At 43.6% G+C, this 21,506-nt stretch overlaps 1 protein-coding gene across 5 annotated transcripts in view; it reads left to right on the forward strand.

The window, feature by feature from the left end:
• Nucleotides 1-21,506, forward strand: part of ARMC9 (armadillo repeat containing 9) — a 181,235-nt gene that overhangs the window by 97,830 nt on the left and 61,899 nt on the right. For all 5 annotated transcript variants that reach the window (XM_025405229.1, XM_025405233.1, XM_025405232.1 and 2 more), the window contains one exon: nt 1,386-1,441. In XM_025405229.1, coding sequence (XP_025261014.1) covers nt 1,386-1,441 — 56 coding nt within the window. The remainder of the gene's footprint in view (nt 1-1,385; nt 1,442-21,506) is intronic.

Below are 21,506 nucleotides of genomic sequence, written 5' to 3' on the forward strand. Positions count from 1 at the left end.
TTCCTTTCTTCTTTTAGCCTTTCTTTACCTTCATGTCATTTGTTCAAGAAACGTGATAATAAGAAAGATGTAGTAGGGATAGAGGGAGGAGTAAGTCAGCTGCTCTGTCCCCAGGGACTCACAGTCCAGTGCAGTGGGTGAGAGACAAGTCAGCAGGCATTCACTCATTAGTAAGCAGCAATCTTCCAGCAGTGGCGTGAATGTCAGGAGTTCTAGATAAAATGCTGCGTGTGTTCAGGGGAGGAAGAGATGGCTGCTGAGCAAGGGGATCAGGGAAGACTTCGTGGAGGAGAAAGTACCAGCACCTCTGTAGAGCCTGCTTCGTACCTGGCCCTAGGCCAGGCGCTTCCCTTGTGGTGTATTGTGCAGTCCTCCTGACCCCTGAGAAGTGACTGATACGATCCTTATTCTACAGAGGAGGAAGCAGGGGCTCTTTGTTTCTGTAACTCCATTGTGCTACCAACTTACTGCTCTTTTGTAAACTCTTAAAAAGACCTAGCAATGGACCACAGAGCCTTCAGGAACCCTACCTGCCATGACCACCACCCATACTGCCCATGGAAAAATCATGGAGTTTAGAAGTAGATTCGGTTTGAATCTCAACTGTCTGCCACTTACTGGAAGTGAGACCAAGAAGTCTGTGTCCTCTCTGTGTCTCTCTGTAAAATGGGGGATAATAGTCAACAAAATATTTGTAAGGATTAAGTGAAATAATGGGTGTGGCAGGATCTAGCATGATGCCTAGATATAAATATACTTTCGTTCCCTTAAATTCCTCTAAAATTATATGCTGGCTTTTAATTTTTCCCATGCTACTATAACTGTTCTGGTAAAAATGGAGAGATTTACTCTTTAAAATTGCTTAGGATGGTATCAGACAGTGACTGAAATGGTTGTGATTAGGATGATTAGGAGTATGATGACTTTAATGTAACCTCATTCTCATTAAGATGTTTATGTCGCCGGCCGGGCGCGGTGGCTCAAGCCTGTAATCCCAGCACTTTGGGAGGCCGAGACGGGCAGATCACGAGGTCAGGAGATCGAGACCATCCTGACTAACGCGGTGAAACCCCGTCTCTACTAAAAAAAAACACACAAAAAAACTAGCCGGGCGAGGTGGTGGGCGCCTGTAGTCCCAGCTACTCGGGAGGCTGAGGCAGGAGAATGGCATAAACCCGGGAGGCGGAGCTTGCAGTGAGCTGAGATCCGGCCACTGCGATCCGGCCACTGCACTCCAGCCTGGGCGACAGAGCGAGACTCCGTCTCAAAAAAAAAAAAAAAAAAAAAAAAAAAAGATGTTTCTGTCTCTGCAGAGGCTGACAGATTCCGGGGACCGGTGCTCCCACTGTTTATCCATTATTCATTGATTCTTTTTTTCTTTATAGAAGAGCTACCAGATGGCGTTCTTGAATCTGATGATGATGAAGATGAAGATGATGAAGTAAGTTGGAGGTTCCTGACACCACATAGAAAACTCTTACCAAACTATTCTGTCTTTCCTGCCTTGACAAGTTAGTCCAGAAATGGAGATTTTTCATTCCTGCTACACTGTTTCTCACAATTCTGGGGGTTGGCTAAAGCTCCGCTGGGTGGGGGTTCAGGTCTCACTTGGGGTCTCATGTGGAGAGCCCAGTGGCCATGTTTGAAGACTCCCACACTCCCTGGGTTCACAGCAGAGACGCAGCATTGCCCGCCATTCGGGTTTCATGGGAAGCTGAACAATGGCCATTCTTCTCTGTGAGCTTTTGCTCTGAAGGGGCACGAGCCTTGGCCTGTCTTCCTCAGCGGTGGGAGTGCTGGGCACGTCGGTGCCTGGCGAGAGTCTCTGGCTTGAGGGGTCCTGGGTTTAGTTCAGAGCTAACGGAACTGACCAGTTTTCTCTGTTATTTGCATTCTTTTGATTTGTGTTTCCTCAGCTGTGAAAAATCTACTTGCTTGTGTTTTAGAGCATGAAGGTTTAGAAGTTAATGTATGTGAGTCTCTGAAATGATGTAAAGAATGGTGACTCGGGGACTGTAGTTGGATTTTCAGATGACAAGATTTTACATGGTTTTCCTTCAGAGACCCAGAAGGAAAAGACCTGTTGTCCCCTGTGGTCATACTTGATCTGCCTGCCTTCATTCGTGGGGAGCATTCACTGAAAAAGTGGATGTCAGACGATGTGTTTTGTTTGGAGTCATGGCCTGTCAGTTTCTGAAATGTGTAAAAGCCAGGTTTTTGATCACTGATGGCATCAGTTGGGAAAGAGGTATTTAAGAGCCCCCGCTAGAGAGGATGTGCTGAGATCTGCTGGGAGATGCTTCCTCAGCAGGCGGCCTCTGTGCCTGCCGTTTTCTTCATGGGCTGCAGGTGGCATCAGCGGGCGCATGCTCCTGCTGGCTTTTCCTGCCGTGTCCCGCAGTGCAGAGCTTGACCTCCAGATAGGGGTCCTGGCCCCTATCATCTTCTCCAGGCCCCTTTGTTTACATAGGTGGAGCCAGAGGGAAAACACCAGCTTGAGCTCACACACAGAGTTGATGGTGGTAAAATTGGGTTTGGAACAGAAGTCGGCAGACGCTTTCTGTAAAGGAAAAGATAGGAGCTATTTTAGGGCTTGCAGGCCACACAGTCTCTGTTCCAGCCACTCAGTTCTGCTGCTGTAACGCAGTGGCTGTCAGCAGTACATAAGTGGCCAAACGTGGCCATGTTCCTGTAAAACTATGGACACTGAAAATTTGAATTTCATACAATTTTTTTTACGTCATTAAATCTTTTTTCAAATATTTTAAAACACAAAAATCATTCTTAGCTGGCGGGCATACGAAAGCAGGCACCTGACACTTGGGCCATTGTTTGCCAGCCCCTAGGCAGTTCCCGGACTCAGGCAGCCTTCTTTAGATTATAATGAGTCACACCTCCTTTGTGCCTGGCCCTTCAATATCATTCTAAATGATAGTTTAAATTAACGTTTAATTATTTGTTTTTAACAACTTTTTTTCATTGTGTCCAGAAGTTCCTCTCGAGATCTGTTTTTTTTCCTTCTTGTATCATCCCTTTGGGTTTTCCGGTTTGCTTTGGTTTTTCGTTTTGCTTTGTTTTTGCTATGAATCCTGTTTTTATCTTATAAGGGAAAATTCATTTTGTTCAACTGTTCTAGTTAATGATGAGAACTCAACTTTTAGAAATTTCCTTCTGAAAGCAATTGTCTACTATAAATGAACAAACACAGAAATCTTGTAATCTTCTGGACTTTTGTTACTCTTTTAAGAGGTTGATGTTTGAAAATACTTGTGATAACTAGAATTTTCAGAAGATTCCTAGAAGAGGCTTAGTTGGAAAATTATAAGGAAAGGATCTGTCATTTGGGCCAAATGGGACTCTGTGATGAACCAGATGGCAGCAGATGGGGGGCTCCTTCTCCCGGGTAGGCCTCATTGTGCCTCGCCAGTGTCAGCAGGGGCAGTCCGGGCACAGCCGGGCTTGCTTGGATTTTACTCAGCTTTCACCGGCGGCAACCATTACGTTTATAACTATCTTTCAAAGTTGGAGGGAAGAAAGAGAGTGACAGATCTTAGGCTAAAAGAAAATTTCCAAGAATCCTTTGAGAAGTAACACTGTTGTTGGAATGTGGTTATCACTTCCCAAGGTGACAGCTCTGAAGGAGACAGCAAAATTATTTGCAAGGTGTTGCAGTCATACCTTATCTTGCTTAGCAATGTAAATGTTCTTTCATTTAATATTTAGACCCAAAACACAGAAAATGAAACCACTCTTTTCAGTTAGCTGCTTAGCGACTCTAAAGATAATGGTTCTAATGGGGCCAGGCACAGTGGCTCACACCTGCAATCCCAGCATTTGGGAGGCCGAGGTGGGCAGATCACTTGAGGCCAGGAGTTAGAGACCAGCCGGGCCAACATGGTGAAACCCCATCTCTACTAAAAATACAAAAATTAGCTGGTTACATGGTGGCGTGCGCCTATAATCCCAGCTACTGGGGAAGCTGAGGCATGAGAATCACTTGAACCTGGGAGGCGGAGGCTGCAGTGAGCTAAGATCCTGCCAGTGCCCTCCAGCCAAGGCAACAAAGTAAGACCCCATCTCAAAAAAAAAAAATGTGGCTCTAGTGGGATGGGGCCTGAGACCAGGGTAAATTATGCTCACTCTAAATCATATTGAGCTGAAATCTGTGCACTCACAATTTCCACCACTACTATCCCTGCCCCACTGGAAACTCTAAAGAGAACCCCCGATGCAAAGTCTAGTTTTTCTCTGTAATTTGTAATGACTTGATCTAACGTGCTAACCTAACAAAGTTATGTCTGAATATACATACATTTATATACTAACATAAAAAAAAAAATAAAGATAGAGCTAGAAATGCATGTTCTGATTTACAGACTGTCTAGGATATATTGTCAAATAAAAAAAGGAAATCATAAAGTAATTTGACCAATAATTTCGGAAGAGGCAAATGTATAAACGCACATGGCTATGGATTATATGTGTGCCTATGTAGCAGAAAGGCGTGGACAGTTACGCCTTCTTTGCTGACATTATAAACTGCAAGCTGGGAATAGGAATAAGGAAGTTCGGGTGAGAAATGCAGAGAGGCTCTGAGGCTCCTCGAGAGAGAAGTGAGAACAGGACATGGGGTTTAGTGGCGTGGAAGTCAGTTGCTGTGCATTTTTGTGGGTTGATGGAGCAAAAGCGGAAAGAATGGATTGAGGAGCAGGTGGGAAGTGAGAAAATGGCTTAAAAAGTGTATACTGCTCCTCCCGCAATTGGGCTGTGCACAGAAGAGCAATAGTGGCTGAGGGGTGCATTTTTGTTTGTTTTAAGATGAGAGAAACCTGAGCATGTTAAAATGCTGATGGGATAGCTCCAGCCAAGAGGGAGAGCTTGAACATTCAAGGCAGGAAGAGTCTGCAGGATGGCATCGAAAAGATGGGTGTTTTCATTGTTTTCTTTTTTTCTTTTTTTTTTTTTTTTTTTGAGACGGAGTCTCGCTCTGCCGCCCAGGTTGGAGTACGGTGGCCGGATCTCAGCTCACTGCAAGCTCCGCCTCCCGGGTTCACGCCATTCTCCTGCCTCAGTGTCCCGAGTAGCTGGGACTACAGGCGCCCGCCACCTCGCCCGGCTAGTTTTTTGTATTTTTAGTAGAGACGGGGTTTCACCGTGTTAGCCAGGATGGTCTCGATCTCCTGACCTCGTGATCCGCCCGTCTCGGCCTCCCAAAGTGCTGGAATTACAGGCTTGAGCCACTGCGCCCAGCCATTTTCATTGTTTTCTAAACCACTTATACTTTCTTGGCCCACAAGGCCCCAGACCCATTTAAACCTCCAGAGAAACAAAACCATCATTAGATCAGCTTGGACAGTACACCCCAGGGAATGGACAATGACAGCTGTTATTTAAGGCTTCAAATGCATCTCATTTAGCACTTTGGAGAAATGTGTTACCTAATGCATTTATTTTATATGAAACAGACGTAGTATGTTACAAAAGGGCTGATGGTAAATCACTAAGCTTAGGAGCCTGGTTCCATTGTTCTCACCCCCAGTGACTCAGGTTTCCTTACTATATATCACAGCCAGTTTCCTTGTATGGCTTCGTTAAGTAGAAATGCAAGGCCTTTCTGTGCTATTCTAGAAGACTGATTTTTAAGACAAATATTCTCCTCTCTTGACAAAACAGGTTTAAGTGCCAGGTGAGGTCAGCCATGGACATTTACTTGCTGGTTGCCATGTAAGTGACAATCATATGCTCAGCAATTTCCTTCTATACAAAGTGCTCAAATCTAAGAGTTGCTCATATATTTACTCAACAAATATTTGAGGGCCTCGAAATAACACTATTGTAGGAACTAATGGGGAGGGGATGCAAAAGAAATCTAAAAGAGTATCTGTGGTTTGAAATACCTCCAAGAGTTTCCAGCCTAGATAGGGAAGATCACAGTGATTCTGACAACAGCGGCTCCCGCCTGCTGGCATTGCTGGGCGCCAGGCACTGTTCTAGGCACCTTATGGGTGTTCAGTCATCTCCTCTTCTCAGCAGCCCTGTCGTAGGTGCTATTTTATTCACTTTTCACAGATGAGGAGACAGAGAGGAAATAGGTCACTTGCCAAGTTCACACAGCTAATAAGTAACCTACGGGGCTGGGATTCAAATCCAGGTGGTCTGACTCAGTTGTCCATGTTCCTAACCACTGCCCTATGTTGCCTTCTTGTGAGGTATACATGAATGCAAAACAGCAGGTAACAGAAAATAAATACGGATTATAGGTTCATAAGGGTGATAGACACAGGAAGTGCTTGCAGAAATTCCAAGTACTCCGGGAATACTGGGAGATGGCTGGCCTGGGGTGAAGAGGAAGTGAGCTTGGTTGAGGAAGGGAAGGGTGTGGTCAGCAAGGGTGGCATCCTCTAGGGGAGACAGCACAAGCATAAGCGTTATCCTTTGGCCCTCCACTGCACTCACATCAAACCCCCCCAAGAAACCCATGTTAATGATGTAGTATGTGCGCGTGCTTTCGTACTTAAAAGATGCACAGGCAGAGTACACGGAGGTGTGTACTATACACAGATCCGTATATACTTTCGTCAGTATTTGTTTTTCAAAATGAGATAACATAGAGATAGGAACACACATACTTCTACACCTTTTTCTCTTGTTAATGTTTCTTGAAAGTCCTTCTGAGTTAGGCAGTGTAGCAAGTTGATACTTTTTAATGCTATGAATGTATAATTTTCTAGATTTTTATTACTTCAAACAATGCTGTAGTTAAAATCTTTGTAAAAAATATCCTTATTTAGGCCGGGCGTGGTGGCTCAAGCCTGTAATCCCAGCACTTTGGGAGGCCGAGACGGGCGGATCACGAGGTCAGGAGATCGAGACCATCCTGGCTAACACGGTGAAACCCCGTCTCTACTAAAAAATACAAAAAACTAGCCGGGCGAGGTGACGGGCGCCTGTAGTCCCAGCTACTTGGGAGGCTGAGGCAGGAGAATGGTGTGAACCCGGGAGGCGGAGCTTGCAGTGAGCTGAGATCCGGTCACTGCACTCCAGCCTGGGTGACAGAGCGAGACTCCGTCTAAAAATATATATATATATCCTTATTTACCAGAGCTTTTATTTATATGGGCTTTTGCTGCTGGATCAAAATGTATTTTTTTTGTAATAGATTTTTCCAGATTGCTCTTTTCAAAGGCTGTTAATAATTCAGATTTCACTAGGAGAGCATGAAGGAGCCGCTTCCCTCCATCTCCACTAGCAATAGGTGCTGTTACTCTATTTTTTAAAAATTTTTTGCCAATCTGGATTTGAATTTACTACATTGTACATTTCCAATTTCATATCCTTTCTGTTTTTTTCAGCTGTGCTTCTTTCCAAACCCTTTACACCATCATTACAAATGTTTTAAAGATATATTTTTCTAATCCTTTTGGCCACAAATCTTTTGAAAACATTTTTTTAAGTTAAAGATTGAGGCAGGGTGTAGTGGCTCATGCCTGAATCCCAGCAATTTGAGAGGCTGAAGTGGGCACCTCACCTGAGGCCAGGAGTTCGAGACCACCCTGGCCAACATGGTGAAACCTTGTCTCTACTAAAAATACAAAAATCAACTGGGCATGGTGGTACGCACCTGTAATCCCAGCTACTCAGGAGTCTGAGGCACAAGAATGGTTTGAACCCAGGAGGTGGAGGTTGCAGTGAGCCAACATCATGCCACTGCACTCCAGCCTGGGCAGAGCGAGACTCCATCTCAAAAAAAAAAAAAAAAAAAGTTACATATGTTGGCTTTTCTTTTATAGCTCCTGGGTTTCCTGTCCTGGTTAAGGTCTTCCCTAACCCTAAATTTTACATGTAGTCTCCTAGGTTTTCTTTTAAGATTTTATTTTATTTTATTTTATTTTATTTTTATTTTTTTTTTTTTTTGAGACGGAGTGTCGCTCTGTCGCCCAGGCTGGAGTGCTTTGGCCGGATCTTAGCTCACTGCAAGCTCCGCCTCCCGGGTTTACGCCATTCTCCTGCCTCAGCCTCCCGAGTAGCTGGGACCACAGGCACCCGCCACCTCACCCGGCTAGTTTTTTGTATTTTTTAGTAGAGACGGAGTTTCACTGTGTTAGCAAGGATGGTCTCGATCTCCTGACCTCGTGATCCAGCCGTCTCGGCCTCCCAAAGTGCTGGGATTACAGGCTTGAGCCACCGCGCCCGGCTAATTTTTTCATTTAAGTTTTAGTTATTAGGCCGGGCGCGGTGGCTCAAGCCTGTAATCCCAGCATTTTGGGAGGCCGAGACGGGCAGATCACGAGATCAGGAGATCGAGACCATCCTGGCTAACATGGTGAAACCTCTTCTCTACTAAAAAATACAAAAAAAAAAAACACTAGCCGGGTGATGTGGCGGGCGCCTGTAGTCCCAGCTACTCGGGAGGCTGAGGCAGGAGAATGGCGTGAACCCGGAAGGCGGAGCTTGCAGTGAGCCGAGATCCGGCCACTGCACTCCAGCCTATGCGACAGAGTGAGACTCCGTCTCAAAAAATAAAATAAAATAAAATAAAGTTTTAGTTATTAAATATGTTATACATAGGAAAGAAAAACATACATGTTTATATAAGGTTTGAAGTAACCATTCTCAAATTTTTGGTTTCAGGATCCATTTACATTCTTAAAAATTACTGAAGATTCTGAAGAGTTTATGAGTATTTTGTCTATCAAAATTTTCTAAATGAGAACTTTAATCTGATAAAATGTTAAATTTTAAAATATTAGATAACTTAAAATGGCAATAATAAATCTATCACATTAATATTAATAAGTATTCTTATGAAAAAGAATTATTTTTCAAAACAAAATTTTAAAAAGAGTAACATTGTGGGTTTTTGGTTTGTTTTTTTTTTTCCAATCTCTTTAATGTCTGGATCAGAAAAACACAGTTTGATCTGGACTCTATCTGTTGTCATATGTTGTTTTGATTGAAGGACATAAAGAAAATCTAGCCTCACACACCTGCGTAGTTGGAAAGGGGTGAAGTATTTTTAAAGCCTTTTCAGATAGATATTTTTGCTCAGTATTACTTTAAAATCAGACAGGTAATAGTTTATTAAAAGTTAGTTGCAATGTGGAATTAGAAGCCAATTTAAAAAATCATTTTTATTGGCTGGGTGCCATGGCTCACGCCTGTAATCTCAGCACTTTGGGAGCCCCAGGTGGGCGGATCGCCTGAGGTCAGGCATTTGAGAGCAGACTGGCCAACACGGTGAAACCCCATCTCTACTAAAAATGCAAAAATTAGCTGGGCGTCATGGTGTGTGCCTGTAATCTCAGCTACTCTGGAGGCTGAGGCAGGAGAATCGCTTGAACCCGGGATGCAGACATTGCAGTGAGCCAAGATCACACCACTGCATTCCAACCTGGGTGACGGAGTGAGACTCCATCTTAAATAAATAAATAAATAAATAAATAAAATCATTTTTATCTTGTTAATTAAAATCTATTGATCTATTTTGCATTTTGTTAATTTGATTTTCTGATTGTTCTGTAACAATCAGATGTGCTAATGTATAGAAATACAATTGATTTTAGAATATTGATCTTGTATCCTACAACCTTACTGAATTTATTAGCTCAAAGAGTTTTTTGTTTGTTGTGGGTTTTGGATTTGTTTGGGTTTTTTTGTTTTGTTTTGTTTTGGCGTGGATTGCTTAGGATTCTGTGTATAACAAGACTGTGTCATCTGTGAATAGAGATCATTTTACTTCCTTTTCCATCTAGCTATCTTTTATTTTCTTGCCTTGCCTAATTGCCCTGGCTGGAGCCTCTAGTACAATGCTGACTAGAAGTGGAGAGAGTAGGCATCTTTTGCTTGTTCCTGATCTTACAGTGGACGTTTTCAATCTTTCTCCATCTAGTACGATATTAGCTGGGATTTTTTCATAGATCTCATTGTAAGATTCAGAAAGTTTCCCTCTGTTCCTGGTTTGCTGAGTGTTGGGTTTTGTTAAATGCTTTTTCTTCATCATATGAGATGATCATTCTTTGTTTTTTTCCCTTTCATACTATTGATATGGTGTATTTAATTATATTGACTTTCAGGCCGAGTGCGGTTGCTCACGCCTGTAATCCCAGCATTTTGGGAGGCCAAGGCCGGTAGATCACCTGATGCCAGGAGTTCAAGACCAGCCTGGCCAACATGATGAAACCCCCATCTCTACTAAAATACAAAAATTAGCCAGGTGTGGTGGTGCACGCTTGTAATCCCAACTACTTAGAGACTGAGGCATGATAATTGCTTGAACCTGGGAAGTGGAGGTTGCAGTGAACCGAGATTGCGCCACTGCACTCCAGACTGGGCAACAAAGTGAGACTGTGTCTCAGAAAAATAATTATGGCCAGGCATGGTGGCTCACGCCTGTAATCCCAGCACTTTGGGAGGCCAAGGTAGACGGATCACCAGGTCAAGAGATCAAGACCATCCTGGCCAACATGGTGAAACCCCATCTCTACTAAAAATAGAAAAGTTAGCTGGGTATGGTGGCACACGCCTGTAGTCCCAGCTACTCAGGAAGCAGAGGCAGGAGACTTGCTTGAACCTAGAAGGCAGAGGTTGCAGTGAGCCAAGATCGCGCTACTGCACTCCCAGCCTGGCAACAGAGAAAGACTCTGTCTCAAAATAATAATAATAATATAATAATCATATAAATATAATAATTATTATTATATTGCTTTTCATACTTCCCAATTTCTACGGACATCCTGCCTGTTTGACATTTTCAATAGCTCTTTTACCCATGCAGGATTTTGTATTATAATTGATTGATCATTTGGAAAATATTGGCTTACCAAGTTTTACAGTTTTTCCAAATTTTTTGTTTGTTTGTTTATTTGTTTGAGACGGAGTCTTGCTCTCTCACCCAGGCTGGAGTGCAATGGTGCAATCTCTCAGTTCACTGCAACCTCCACCTCCTGGGTTCAAGTGATTCTTTTGCCTCAGCCTCCCAAGTAGCTGGGATTACAGGCATGTGCCACCATGCCTGGCTAATTTTTTGTATTTTTAGTAGAGACAGGGCTTCACTATATTGGCCAGGCTGGTCTCGAACTCCTGACCTCAGGTGATCCACCCACCTCATCTTCCCAAAGTGCTGGGATTACAGGTTTGAGCCACTGCGCCCAGCCCCAAATGTTGATACATTTTATTATACAACATCAGACATTGTGTATTAGTTAATATCAACACCAATAGCATCAGAAAAGCCTTTAGGTATTGGGAAGCTACTGAGCTCACAATGGCAGATATAGGTTTCTCAAAATTCTCATTTTTTCTTGAAAGTTTAAATCGTATTATTGTTAACTAATATTATCAGTTGTTTTCCTTAAAGTGACAGGCTCACTTCATTAATTTTTGAGAAAACATTTGCCATATACTTAAGTCTAAATAACCATAGTCTGTCTGTCAGTTACTCTTTCAAATGAAAATGGTGTTCCTTGAAAAAAGTGGCTTGCAACTTAATCTCACAGTCCCTTTCCTGAAGATAACCATCCTGCTTTAGTATAGTGGAACTGCTTTATCGGCCTGTACATTCCAAAAGATGGGCCATAAGGGTTGAGAGTTAATAAAATTAATTCCTACCACTTCATCAAGGACAGCCTTAAATGAAACTCTACCTGTCATGCATCATCTGTCTATCTGTGGTGAAATACGGTGACTGCTACTAGAGTTTGAGATCACTGCCTTGGTTTGTGCTAAGGCACCAGTGGTTTTACCCATCATTGCTTTTGTATCATGAGTGCAAATGTCAGTGCATTTGTTCCAGGATAAACCGTGAAAGTCAATAAAGCATCCAACACTTTAAATATTTCAGCCAGTGTTACTTGTGCTTCGTTGCCAAGTATTTACATAAAAGATCTTTGTGATTAGTGACCCTTGATACTGGAAGATTACAAGCAAAATAACGAATCCAGGTGTAGTTCTGCAGATGAGATATTAACTTAGCATTCACGTTTGCAGCTTAATCTTTAATTCAACAGGCTATTGTTTCATTAGAAAGTGACACTACTGTGATTTCTTTTACTAACTTTCCATCCAGCAGGCATTCAACAGTGGCAACTGTACAAGGCTGTTGTGTGTGTTTCTCTAGCGAAGGCAGTATAACTTACCTGTGCTGCAAGGTTCTTTACTGGCTGTGTTTAAAATTTTGGGTGATTGGGGAAGAATAATTTTAGATTTACAGAAAAAAAAATAGTAGAGAGGGTTCCTGTCTACTCATCATACAGCTGCAGTGGCTTTTTAATTTCTAGTTTGAAAAGTGATAAAAAACAAATGTTCAATTTCTCACTTTTGAAGAACTCATCATGATTTAAATAAACTCATCACTCATCAATATTTAAACAAACTCATTTTGTTTAAATAGTCAAATTCTTTTTCATTAAACTCTGAATGATTGGTCTGAAAACTGCACTCCAACTTAACTGACATTTACACTCCAACTTAACTGACATAGTCAAATATATTCTGTTACATAAGTTACAATAAGGTAAATTATTGACATCTATAAAACTGAGGGAAAGATAGCTTTCATTATATTTATTCTTTATTTGCAGTTTCATCTAGCTTCTTTAGAATAGATTCCTCCCTTCCATGAGTCAGAGAACTTTCCGTCGCTTATTACTTCCCTCCTTCTTGCCACTAGTTGGGATTTTGATTGGGACTACATTAAATCTATAAATCAATTTAAGTGTTTTATTCTATGAGCATAGTATGTCTCCATTGTTTTGAGGCCTTTTTATACTGTGCTTCAAATCTAATTTAAATACCTGATACATAAAGACTTGAGTCATTGCCACCTTTTTTTAATATCCAGAATCATTTGGAGAATAATCCAGTGTGAATAAATTCAAATATGAATCATTTGAAGAAGCTAATTGGTAGAGTTAGAACAGTACAATGGCCGAATTAATACTTTTCTTTGAATTTAAGACAAGAAATAGAAAAATGTGGTTGTTGGTCACATCAGTGCTATAATGGAATTGTAATGAAACACGACATGACAGATCCAACAAAGTGCAGTCAGAACTAGCTGGACAGGGTCATGGAACTTGTGTACATCTTGAGAGCAAGAAGTTAAATCCGAGAAGATGGGCTAAACAAGATAGAAACAAGCAAATTGTCCAACTCATCAAGAGTAACAAGATCTTCCAAGTGAGGACTAAGAAGTCAGGCAAGGATTTAAAAAAAAAAAAAGAACTGAGGCAAGGAGACAATAAAAAACGACGCAAGACTTGTAATCCACACAACGGAACTGGGCAGTGAGTGTTGAACAACAAGGGAAGTGACAGTGAAGCTTAACACAAAGCAAGAGTTTTATAATCTTATTCTTCCTTCCCTTCTTGACCAGAGCTTCAGGTGGCCTTAGCACAGATGTGGAGCTCCAGGGTGTCTGACCCAAGGAGGGTGCTCAGGGCTGGAGCATCGAGTTCCTCTGAGAGTGCCTCTCCAGAGGGCTCCAGTACAAACCTCAAGGTGCCCCTGGTTTTCCTATCCCTTGCTCTGGTGTTCTCCCCTCTCCATCTCGATTTTGCCTGGGAACAGCTCTGCTCCGTGGAAAAGACAGTTGGCTGCTCACAGTGCCCCAGAGGCAGGGGCGTGCCACGCCACAGGACGCCACGCAAGGAAGCACTGGGGTGGGGCAAGAGGCCGAGAGAGGGGGAAAGTATAGGCAAGGTGGCATAAGCATGCTGAGGATTGTTTCGTTTGGATGAATTTCAGTGGGCTCTCGAGCAAAGGGGCTTTCCCTACTTGTCTGGTACCTAGCCCTGTGGTGATTAGGGCAGGTGGATAGTGGCCAGGTGTGTGAGAACCCAGTAAAGGAGATGGTTGGGTGTGAGCTCTGGATTGGTTGATTTGTATTTGGAAAGCACACCTAGGGGCAAATGTTTTAATATTCCTAAGAGCTGACTAGTTCTGGAAGGGGCAGTCCCTCCAGGGCCAGGCAGGCTCCAGATATCAAAACACCAGCATAGAGGGAATGGAAGACATGGCTAAAACATGAGGCCTCCACTGACTGGCTGCACTGAACATTCTAGTCTCATCTCCCTCTCCTCTCAGAAACGGGCTCTGGGCCTGAAGGAATTCCAGGGACCTTACATGGCCCCAAACCCCCCTTCTTGGTTTTCCCACTTCCTTCATCCCATCATTGCTGTCACCTGGGTTCCAGAGCAGGAACAGTTGACTGCCACCAGGCATCTGGCCATAACGTTGACATTGCTCCCCTTGTTAATCAGCCCGATGGACAAAGGCTGGAGTCTTTCAAAAGGAACTTTTGTTAAAAACTAAAGGAAGACCCTTAGCAAATAAGAGAGGTGTTCAAGCGTAGGTTCCAGATTGAAGTTGCAGTGCAGGTGGGACATGCCAGCTGAGGAGCCGCAGGAGCCAAGGCACCAGCCCGATGCTAACCAAGGGGGTTCACTTTGGCCACAGCTCAGGGAGTGTGAAGGGCAAGGGTGGGAGACAAAGCTGGAAGGGTGAATTGGAGCCAGACAGTAAAGAATGGACACTCACTGAAGATTTGTGAGCCCAAGAGATGTGAGCAGAGCCATGCCTTCGGAAGACGACTCTGGTGTCAGTGTTCAAGTTCACTGGGGACCCGAAGAGCTTAGTGTGATGATACAGCCAGTATTTTCCGAGTGCTTCCGTGTACAGGCATGGGTGAAGAGCTTCCCTGACTTTCTCCCGTGTATTCCCCTCACCCTTCTGCCAGCTGGGTGCTATTCTTAGCCTCATTTTATGAATAAGAAAACCAAAGTTCAGAGAGGTTCAGAAACTTTTCGAGGGTCCCAAGGCAGTAGCTGGTGGGACAGAGATTTAAACCCAGGCTGGTGTGAGAGCCTGCAGGCTGCAGCGGGAGTAGGGCTGAGCTTGGCCGATGGCAGAGGGTGCTCCTGGAGGTGGGACCTGCAGGAGTTGGGAAATCACAGGGCGTGACGTGAGCAACTGAAGGCTGGTAACTTTGGACCCTAGGTAGCTGGGAGGATGGCGGCACCATTAACAAAATGGGGAACACAGGCTGGGGGTGGGAGCAGAACACGCGTAGGGTGAAACTAGATTTTGTACGTGTCAGGAGGCACAACAAGATGATGTGGCTAGAACAGAAAACGATGGGGCATAGAACCAGACAGTTCCTGACCAGCCTTCCTCCAGGTGACTTTGCATTCCATACGCAGAGACGTACTGTTGAAGGTTTGGGGCCTCCTTTCTCGTCGGCCACCTTCATACGTGACCTGTGAGATTGTGGACCCACTTGAAGCTGCTTCCGGGTGCATGTCCAGAGAGCCAGAGGCTAGCTGCTCTCCATGAATCAGTCACCTCTGATGGGTCACCCATCATGGCCAGCTTGCTAGGCGTGGTGCAGGCTACGCTTCTAATCCCTGTTACCTAATAAGTAAAGAAGCGTCTGTCTTATGTCTGTGTTACTTGCCGGACCTTTCCATTATTTAACCAAGTCAATAAAGAAACCAGTGTTTCCCAATTAAGGCTTTTGCTTTTTTCTGGTACCTTTTCAGCTTCTAAATTCGTTTATTTCTGCAACACGGCTCCTGTGCTCTCAGACCCTGGCTGGGATGCACCACCCAGCAGGCTGACTCATGGCTGCTGCCCTCATTTCCACTCTGGTTTCTATGGAAATAGACATCCGATGGCTCAAAACAAGGTGAGGGCTTGTAGACACCTCATGATTCCTAGGCATTTATAAACCCTATTTGTCCAACATCGGTTGCCTTGGAAACAGGTACAGAAAAGGTTTTCTCTCTTATCTGATTTTTTAAAAATTTTACCAAAGCAATGTATGAGTTTTTCCTGTTACCACAGAATTTTGGAATAATAGTACATGTTATGTAGTGAAGCATATTTCTAGTTTTGCATTATTTGATAAATAAATGTATTCTGCATTATTTCATTTTACAATCTTTAATATATTTCTATCCATTTGATGAAATCACTATCACTTGGTATTCAAAGATGAAACATTTAGTGTCTGGGTCTAGAGATATGACTGGAGAAAAAATGTGTATGGCCTGCTATTCCTTCCAACTTCAGAATTCGAAGCATCTAGTGCATGGATGTCTTGCTGAACCTTAGCAAGTGGGAAAAGCCAGCTAATTATTTCAGTCTTATGCTATCCTGACCAAGGTTCTTGGTTTGCATCACTGCTTGGTTTTAAGAGCCCAGAGTCTGTTTACTCAAACTGAGCCATTTTATATCTAAATTCTGTGTGCCATCCATGTTATATAAAATATGGAGCATGTCTGTTATAGAAAACATAGAAATAGAAGCAATTTTCTATTAATAGTGAGCAAATGAGCAATGCACCATACTCGGTTTAGCGGAATGACTAGGATACATAACTGATAGTCATTCATTAAGCATTTGCTAGGCATGGTGTATTAAAGTTAAGCTATGGGCCAGGTGCAATGGCTTACGCCTGTAATCCCAGCACTTTGGGAGACCGAGGTGGGCAGATCACCTGAGGTTGGGAGTTCGCGACCAGCCTGACCAACATGGAGAAACCCCATCTCTACTAAAAATACAAAAATTAGCGAGGTGTGGTGGTGCATGCTTGTAATCCCAGCTACTTTGGAGGCTGAGGCAGGAGAATCGCTTGAACCTGGGGGTAGGGGAACGGAGGTTGCAGTGAGCCTAGATCGCGCCATTGCACTCCAGGCTGGGCAACAAGAGTGAAACTCCATCTCAAAAGAAAACAAAAAGTGAAGCTGTGATCTGCTGCTAGGGGCAGTCAAATCTTTAAGGGGAAAAGCAGAGTAAGTTCACTTAAAATAGAATGACAGAAAAGCAGGCCAGGCACAGTGGCTCCTTCTTATAATCCCAGCACTTTGCAAGGCTGAGGTGGAAGGATCACTTGAGTCCTATAGTTTGAGACCAGCCTGGGCAACATAGTGAGACCTCATCTCTACAGAAAATTTAAAAATTAGCTGAGTGTGCTGGTGCATAACTGTAGTCCCAGCTACTCGGGAGGCTGAGATGGGAAGATCGCTTGAGCCCAGGAGGTTGAGGCTGCAGAGAGCTGAAATTGTGCCACCGCGCCCCAGCCTGGGTGACAGAGCGAGACTGTGTCTCAAAAAAATAAAAATAGAAATAGAAAAAGACAGAAGCATAGTGAAAGTCAATGTTGCGTGTGGGGAGGGACACTGCAGAGAATTTGCTATGCAGCTCACTTTGCAGCCGGCTGTGTGCTACTTTCTGGCATTTATTTTCATATCTCTTTCCTGGTGGATTCATTTTTTTTTCTCTTGCTGCTATTCACACTGCCTTTTATTCTGTGTTAGTGAATTGTAAGTGCTGCTGAGACAGGGCCATATCAGTGTGGTTCTCCAGAGGCTCCCCACTGGCACAGCACTTGGCACATACCAGTGGTGGGGTAAGTATTTGCTGACTGAGCACGTGGCCCATATAGAACATTGTGCAGGGGTTCTGCCGGGCGAAGTGGCTCACGCCTATAATCCCAGCGCTTTGGGAGGATAAGGCAGGCGGATCACTTGAGGTCAAGAGTCTGAGACCAGTCTGGCCAACAAGGTGGAACCCTATCTCTACTAAAAATACTAAAATTAGCCAGGTGTGGTGGCGGGCGCCTGTAATCCCAGCTACTCGGGAGGCTGAGGCATGAGAATTGCTTGAATCCGGGAGGTGGAGGTTGCAGTGAGCGGAGATCGTGCCACTACGCTCTAACCTGGGCGACAAAGTAAGACTCTGTCTCAAAAAAAAAAAAAGAACATCGTTCACGGGTTCTGATGGTTGCTTTCTGCAGAGAATCCTTTCAGAGGAATGTAAGAAGGCAGATTCACCCAATCCCAGCCTGGAGAATTTTCACAAAGTGCATATACTTATGTAATTCAGACACCACCAACCCCTCAAGTTCTTGCTCTCTTCTTGAAATTTGTATAAATGGAGTTATTCAGTATGATATACTCATGTGTCTGGCTCATTTGATCAATGTTATGGGGTGAGCAAACGCTCACCCCCAAAAAACTACCCCAAATCTTAGCAGCTTAAAAAACAAAAATATTCACTTTGGGAGGCCGAGACGGGTGGATCACGAGGTCAGGAGATCGAGACCATCCTGGCTAACATGGTGAAACCCCGTCTCTACTAAGAAATAACAAAAAAAAAACTAGCCGGGCGAGGTGGCGGGCGCCTGTAGTCCCAGCTACTCGGGAGGCTGAGGCAGGAGAATGGCGTGAACCCGGGAGGCGGAGCTTGCAGTGAGCTGAGATCCAGCCACTGCACTCCAGCCTGGGCGACAGAGCGAGACTCCGTCTCAAAAAAAAACAAAAACAAAAACAAAAAACAAAAATATTTTCCTCCCAATTCTGTGGGTTGGCTGGGCAGGTCCTCTGCCGGTTTCACCTGGACTTACTCATGTGGCTGCATTTGGCTGGATGTCAGCTGGGCCAGCAGGTGCAAGGTAGTGTGGCAGTTGGTGCAGGCTGGCAGTGCAGTGCCTCAGTTCTCCACCACGTGACTTCACTCCTCCAGTGAGTTGGAACTGGGCATCTCTGAGTTCCAAGAGGTTGAAGTTGGAAGTTTCCAGTCCTCTTGAGGCTGAGACTACAGAATTCTCAGGGCCTCAGTTCTGCTACATCCTACTGTCAAAGTCACAAGGCCAGCCCAGACCCAAGGGGTTAGAAAAATAGACCCTTCCCTGCATGAGAAGAGTGGCAAAGCCACATAGCAAAAGGATGTGCTTGCCGGGATGGCAGGAGTTTGTGGCTGTTAAACAGTCTGCTACAGGGAGACTCTTCTCAGGACAAACCATTTGAAGATAGTCTGTGTGCAAAACAGCCTTTTAGAGTTTCACACACCCTTTTTTTTTGTTTTTTGTTTTTTTCAAAATCTAAGATTTTTTTTTCCAATTGAAGTTAGAGTTTTGGTGATCAAAACTGACATTTATATTGGACCTTACTAGGTGGGAAAAGCCAACTGGCTATTTCAGTCTTATAGTACCCTGGCCTTACCACGCTCTAGCGTGAGTTCTTAATTTCAGAAACGTTATCATCATTTTTCTGACAACAAAAAAGTCATATTGTAAGGACTCAATGAACTCATCTGTATATTGTCCTGAGCAGCGTGTATAGTACGCATTCAGTTCAGAGTTGCTTTTCTGTTTCCTCCTAGTTCACCCAAGTGGATCAAGCTCTGGGAATCTTGTAAAAACTGACTTGGCTAAAATTCATCTATTTAATAAATATGTATCAAGCACCTGTTATATGTCCAGGTCTATTCTATATCCTTAGTGATTTTTCTGTTTACTCATTCTACCAGTTACTAAGAGAGGAGTATAGAAATCTCCAACTAAATTGTGAATTTGCCTATTTTTCCTTTCAATTCTATCAGTTTTGAGTTCATCTATTGTGGAATTTGTTTGCTTTAAGCATATATGTTTGTAATTCTATCATCCAACAGTGTTGACCCTTTATCACCATGAAATGTCCTTTGTCTCTAATAATGTCTCTAGAATATTTGGTCTGCCCGATATTAATATAGCCACTTCAGCTCTCTCATGCTTACTGTTTGCATGGCATGTTTTATTCTTTTACTTTCAACCTATTCGTGTCTTTTAATATAAAGTACTTCTCTTGTAGACAGGATATAGCTGGCTTTTGCTTTTTTAATCCAGTCTGACAATCTGCCTTTGACTGGAGTATTTATTTAGTGTGTTCACGTTTTTGACAGTTTTATTGAGGGTATAATTTATATACCATAAAATTCATCTGTTTAAAGTAAATGTATAATTCAATAAATTTTAGTAAATTTATAGAGTTGTGCTACCATCCCCACAATTCAATTTTAAAACATTTTCATCACCCCAAAAAGTTCCCTTGTACACATTTGTAGTCACCCCTTGCCTGGGTTCCCCACCCCCCCAAACCCCAGGTAGCCACTAATCTGCTCCTGTCTCTAGATATTTGCCTTTTCTGGACATTTTATATCTAGTGTTTTCATTTTCTTTTTTTGTTTGTTTGAGACAGGTTGTCACTCTTGTCACCCAGGCTGGAGTGCAGTGGTGCAATCACAGCTCACTGCAACTTCCACCTCCTTTGCTCAAGGGATCCTACCACCTCAGCCTCCTTGAGTAGCTGGAACTACAGGTGTGTGCCACCACTTCTAGCTAATTTTTTTTTTTTTTGGTAGCACAGGGTCCCACTATGTTGCCCAGGGTGGTCTTAAACTTCTGGGCTCAAGGTAATCTTCCTGCCTTGGCCTCCCAAAGTGCTGGGATTACAGGCATGAGCCACCACACCGGCCACTTTTTCTTTTTCTTTTTTTTTTTGAGACGGAGTTTGGCTCTTATTGCCCAGGCTGGAGTGTGATGGCGCAGTCTCGGCTCACTACAACCTCTGCCTTGCGGGTTCAAGCGATTCTCCTGCCTCACCCTCCCAAGTAGCTGAGATTACAGGCATGTGCCACCACACCCAGCTAATTTTGTATTTTTAGTAGAGATGGAGTTTCACTGTGTTGGTCAGGCTGGTCTCAAACTCCTGACCTCAGCTGATCCGCCCGCCTCGGCCTCCCAAAGTGCTGGGATTACAGGCGTGAGCTGCTGCGCTGGGTCATTTTTCCTAATAGTGTCTTTTGATTTGTAAAAGTTTTTTATTTTGATGAAGTGTAGTTTATCTTTTTTATTTTTTCATTTATGGTCTATGCTTTTGTTGTTGTATCTAAGAACTTTTTGCTCAACCCAGACTTTCTCAGCCTTGGTACTACTGACATTTTGGGCCAGGTAACTCTTTGTTGGGGGCGCTGTGCAATGCATTATTGTGTGTTTAGTAGCATCCATGGCCTCTGCCCATTAGATGCTAGTATTCATCCACCCTCCTTCCCGGCTGTCACAACCAAAAATGTTTCTAGACATTGCTAAATGTCCCCTAGGAGACAAAATTACTCCTAGTTGGAAACCGTTGGCCTAAGCCAACATTGCAAAGATTTTCTCTTATGTGTCCCTCTAAGGGCTTTATTGTTTTAACTCCTATGTTTAGGTACAGGACCACTGTTAGTTAATGTTTGTGTGCGACGTGAGATAAAGATCTAAATTCATCCTTCTGCATATGAATATCCAGTTGCTCCAGTACCATTTGTTGAAAAGACTGTTATTTGACCCATTGTATTGCTTTGTCAAATTGTACCTTTGTAAAAAATAAATTGGCCGGGCGCGGTGGCCATAATCCCAGCACTTTGGGAGGCCGAGGCAGGCGGATCATGAGGTCAGGAGTTCAAGACCAGCCTAACCAATATGGTGAAACCCCGTCTCTATTAAACATACAAAAATTAGCCAGGTATAGTGGTGCATGCCCGTAGTCCCAGTTACTTAGGAGACTGAGGCAGGAGAATCTCTTGAACCTGGGAGGCGGAAGTTGCAGTGAGCCAAGATCGTACCACTGCACTCCAGCCTGGGTGACAGAGCGAGACTATCTCAAAAAAAAAAAAAAAACCAGGCACAGTGGCTCACACCTGTAATCCCA

This window comes from Theropithecus gelada, chromosome 12 (assembly GCF_003255815.1).
Source record: "Theropithecus gelada isolate Dixy chromosome 12, Tgel_1.0, whole genome shotgun sequence".
Lineage (NCBI taxonomy): Eukaryota > Metazoa > Chordata > Mammalia > Primates > Cercopithecidae > Theropithecus > Theropithecus gelada.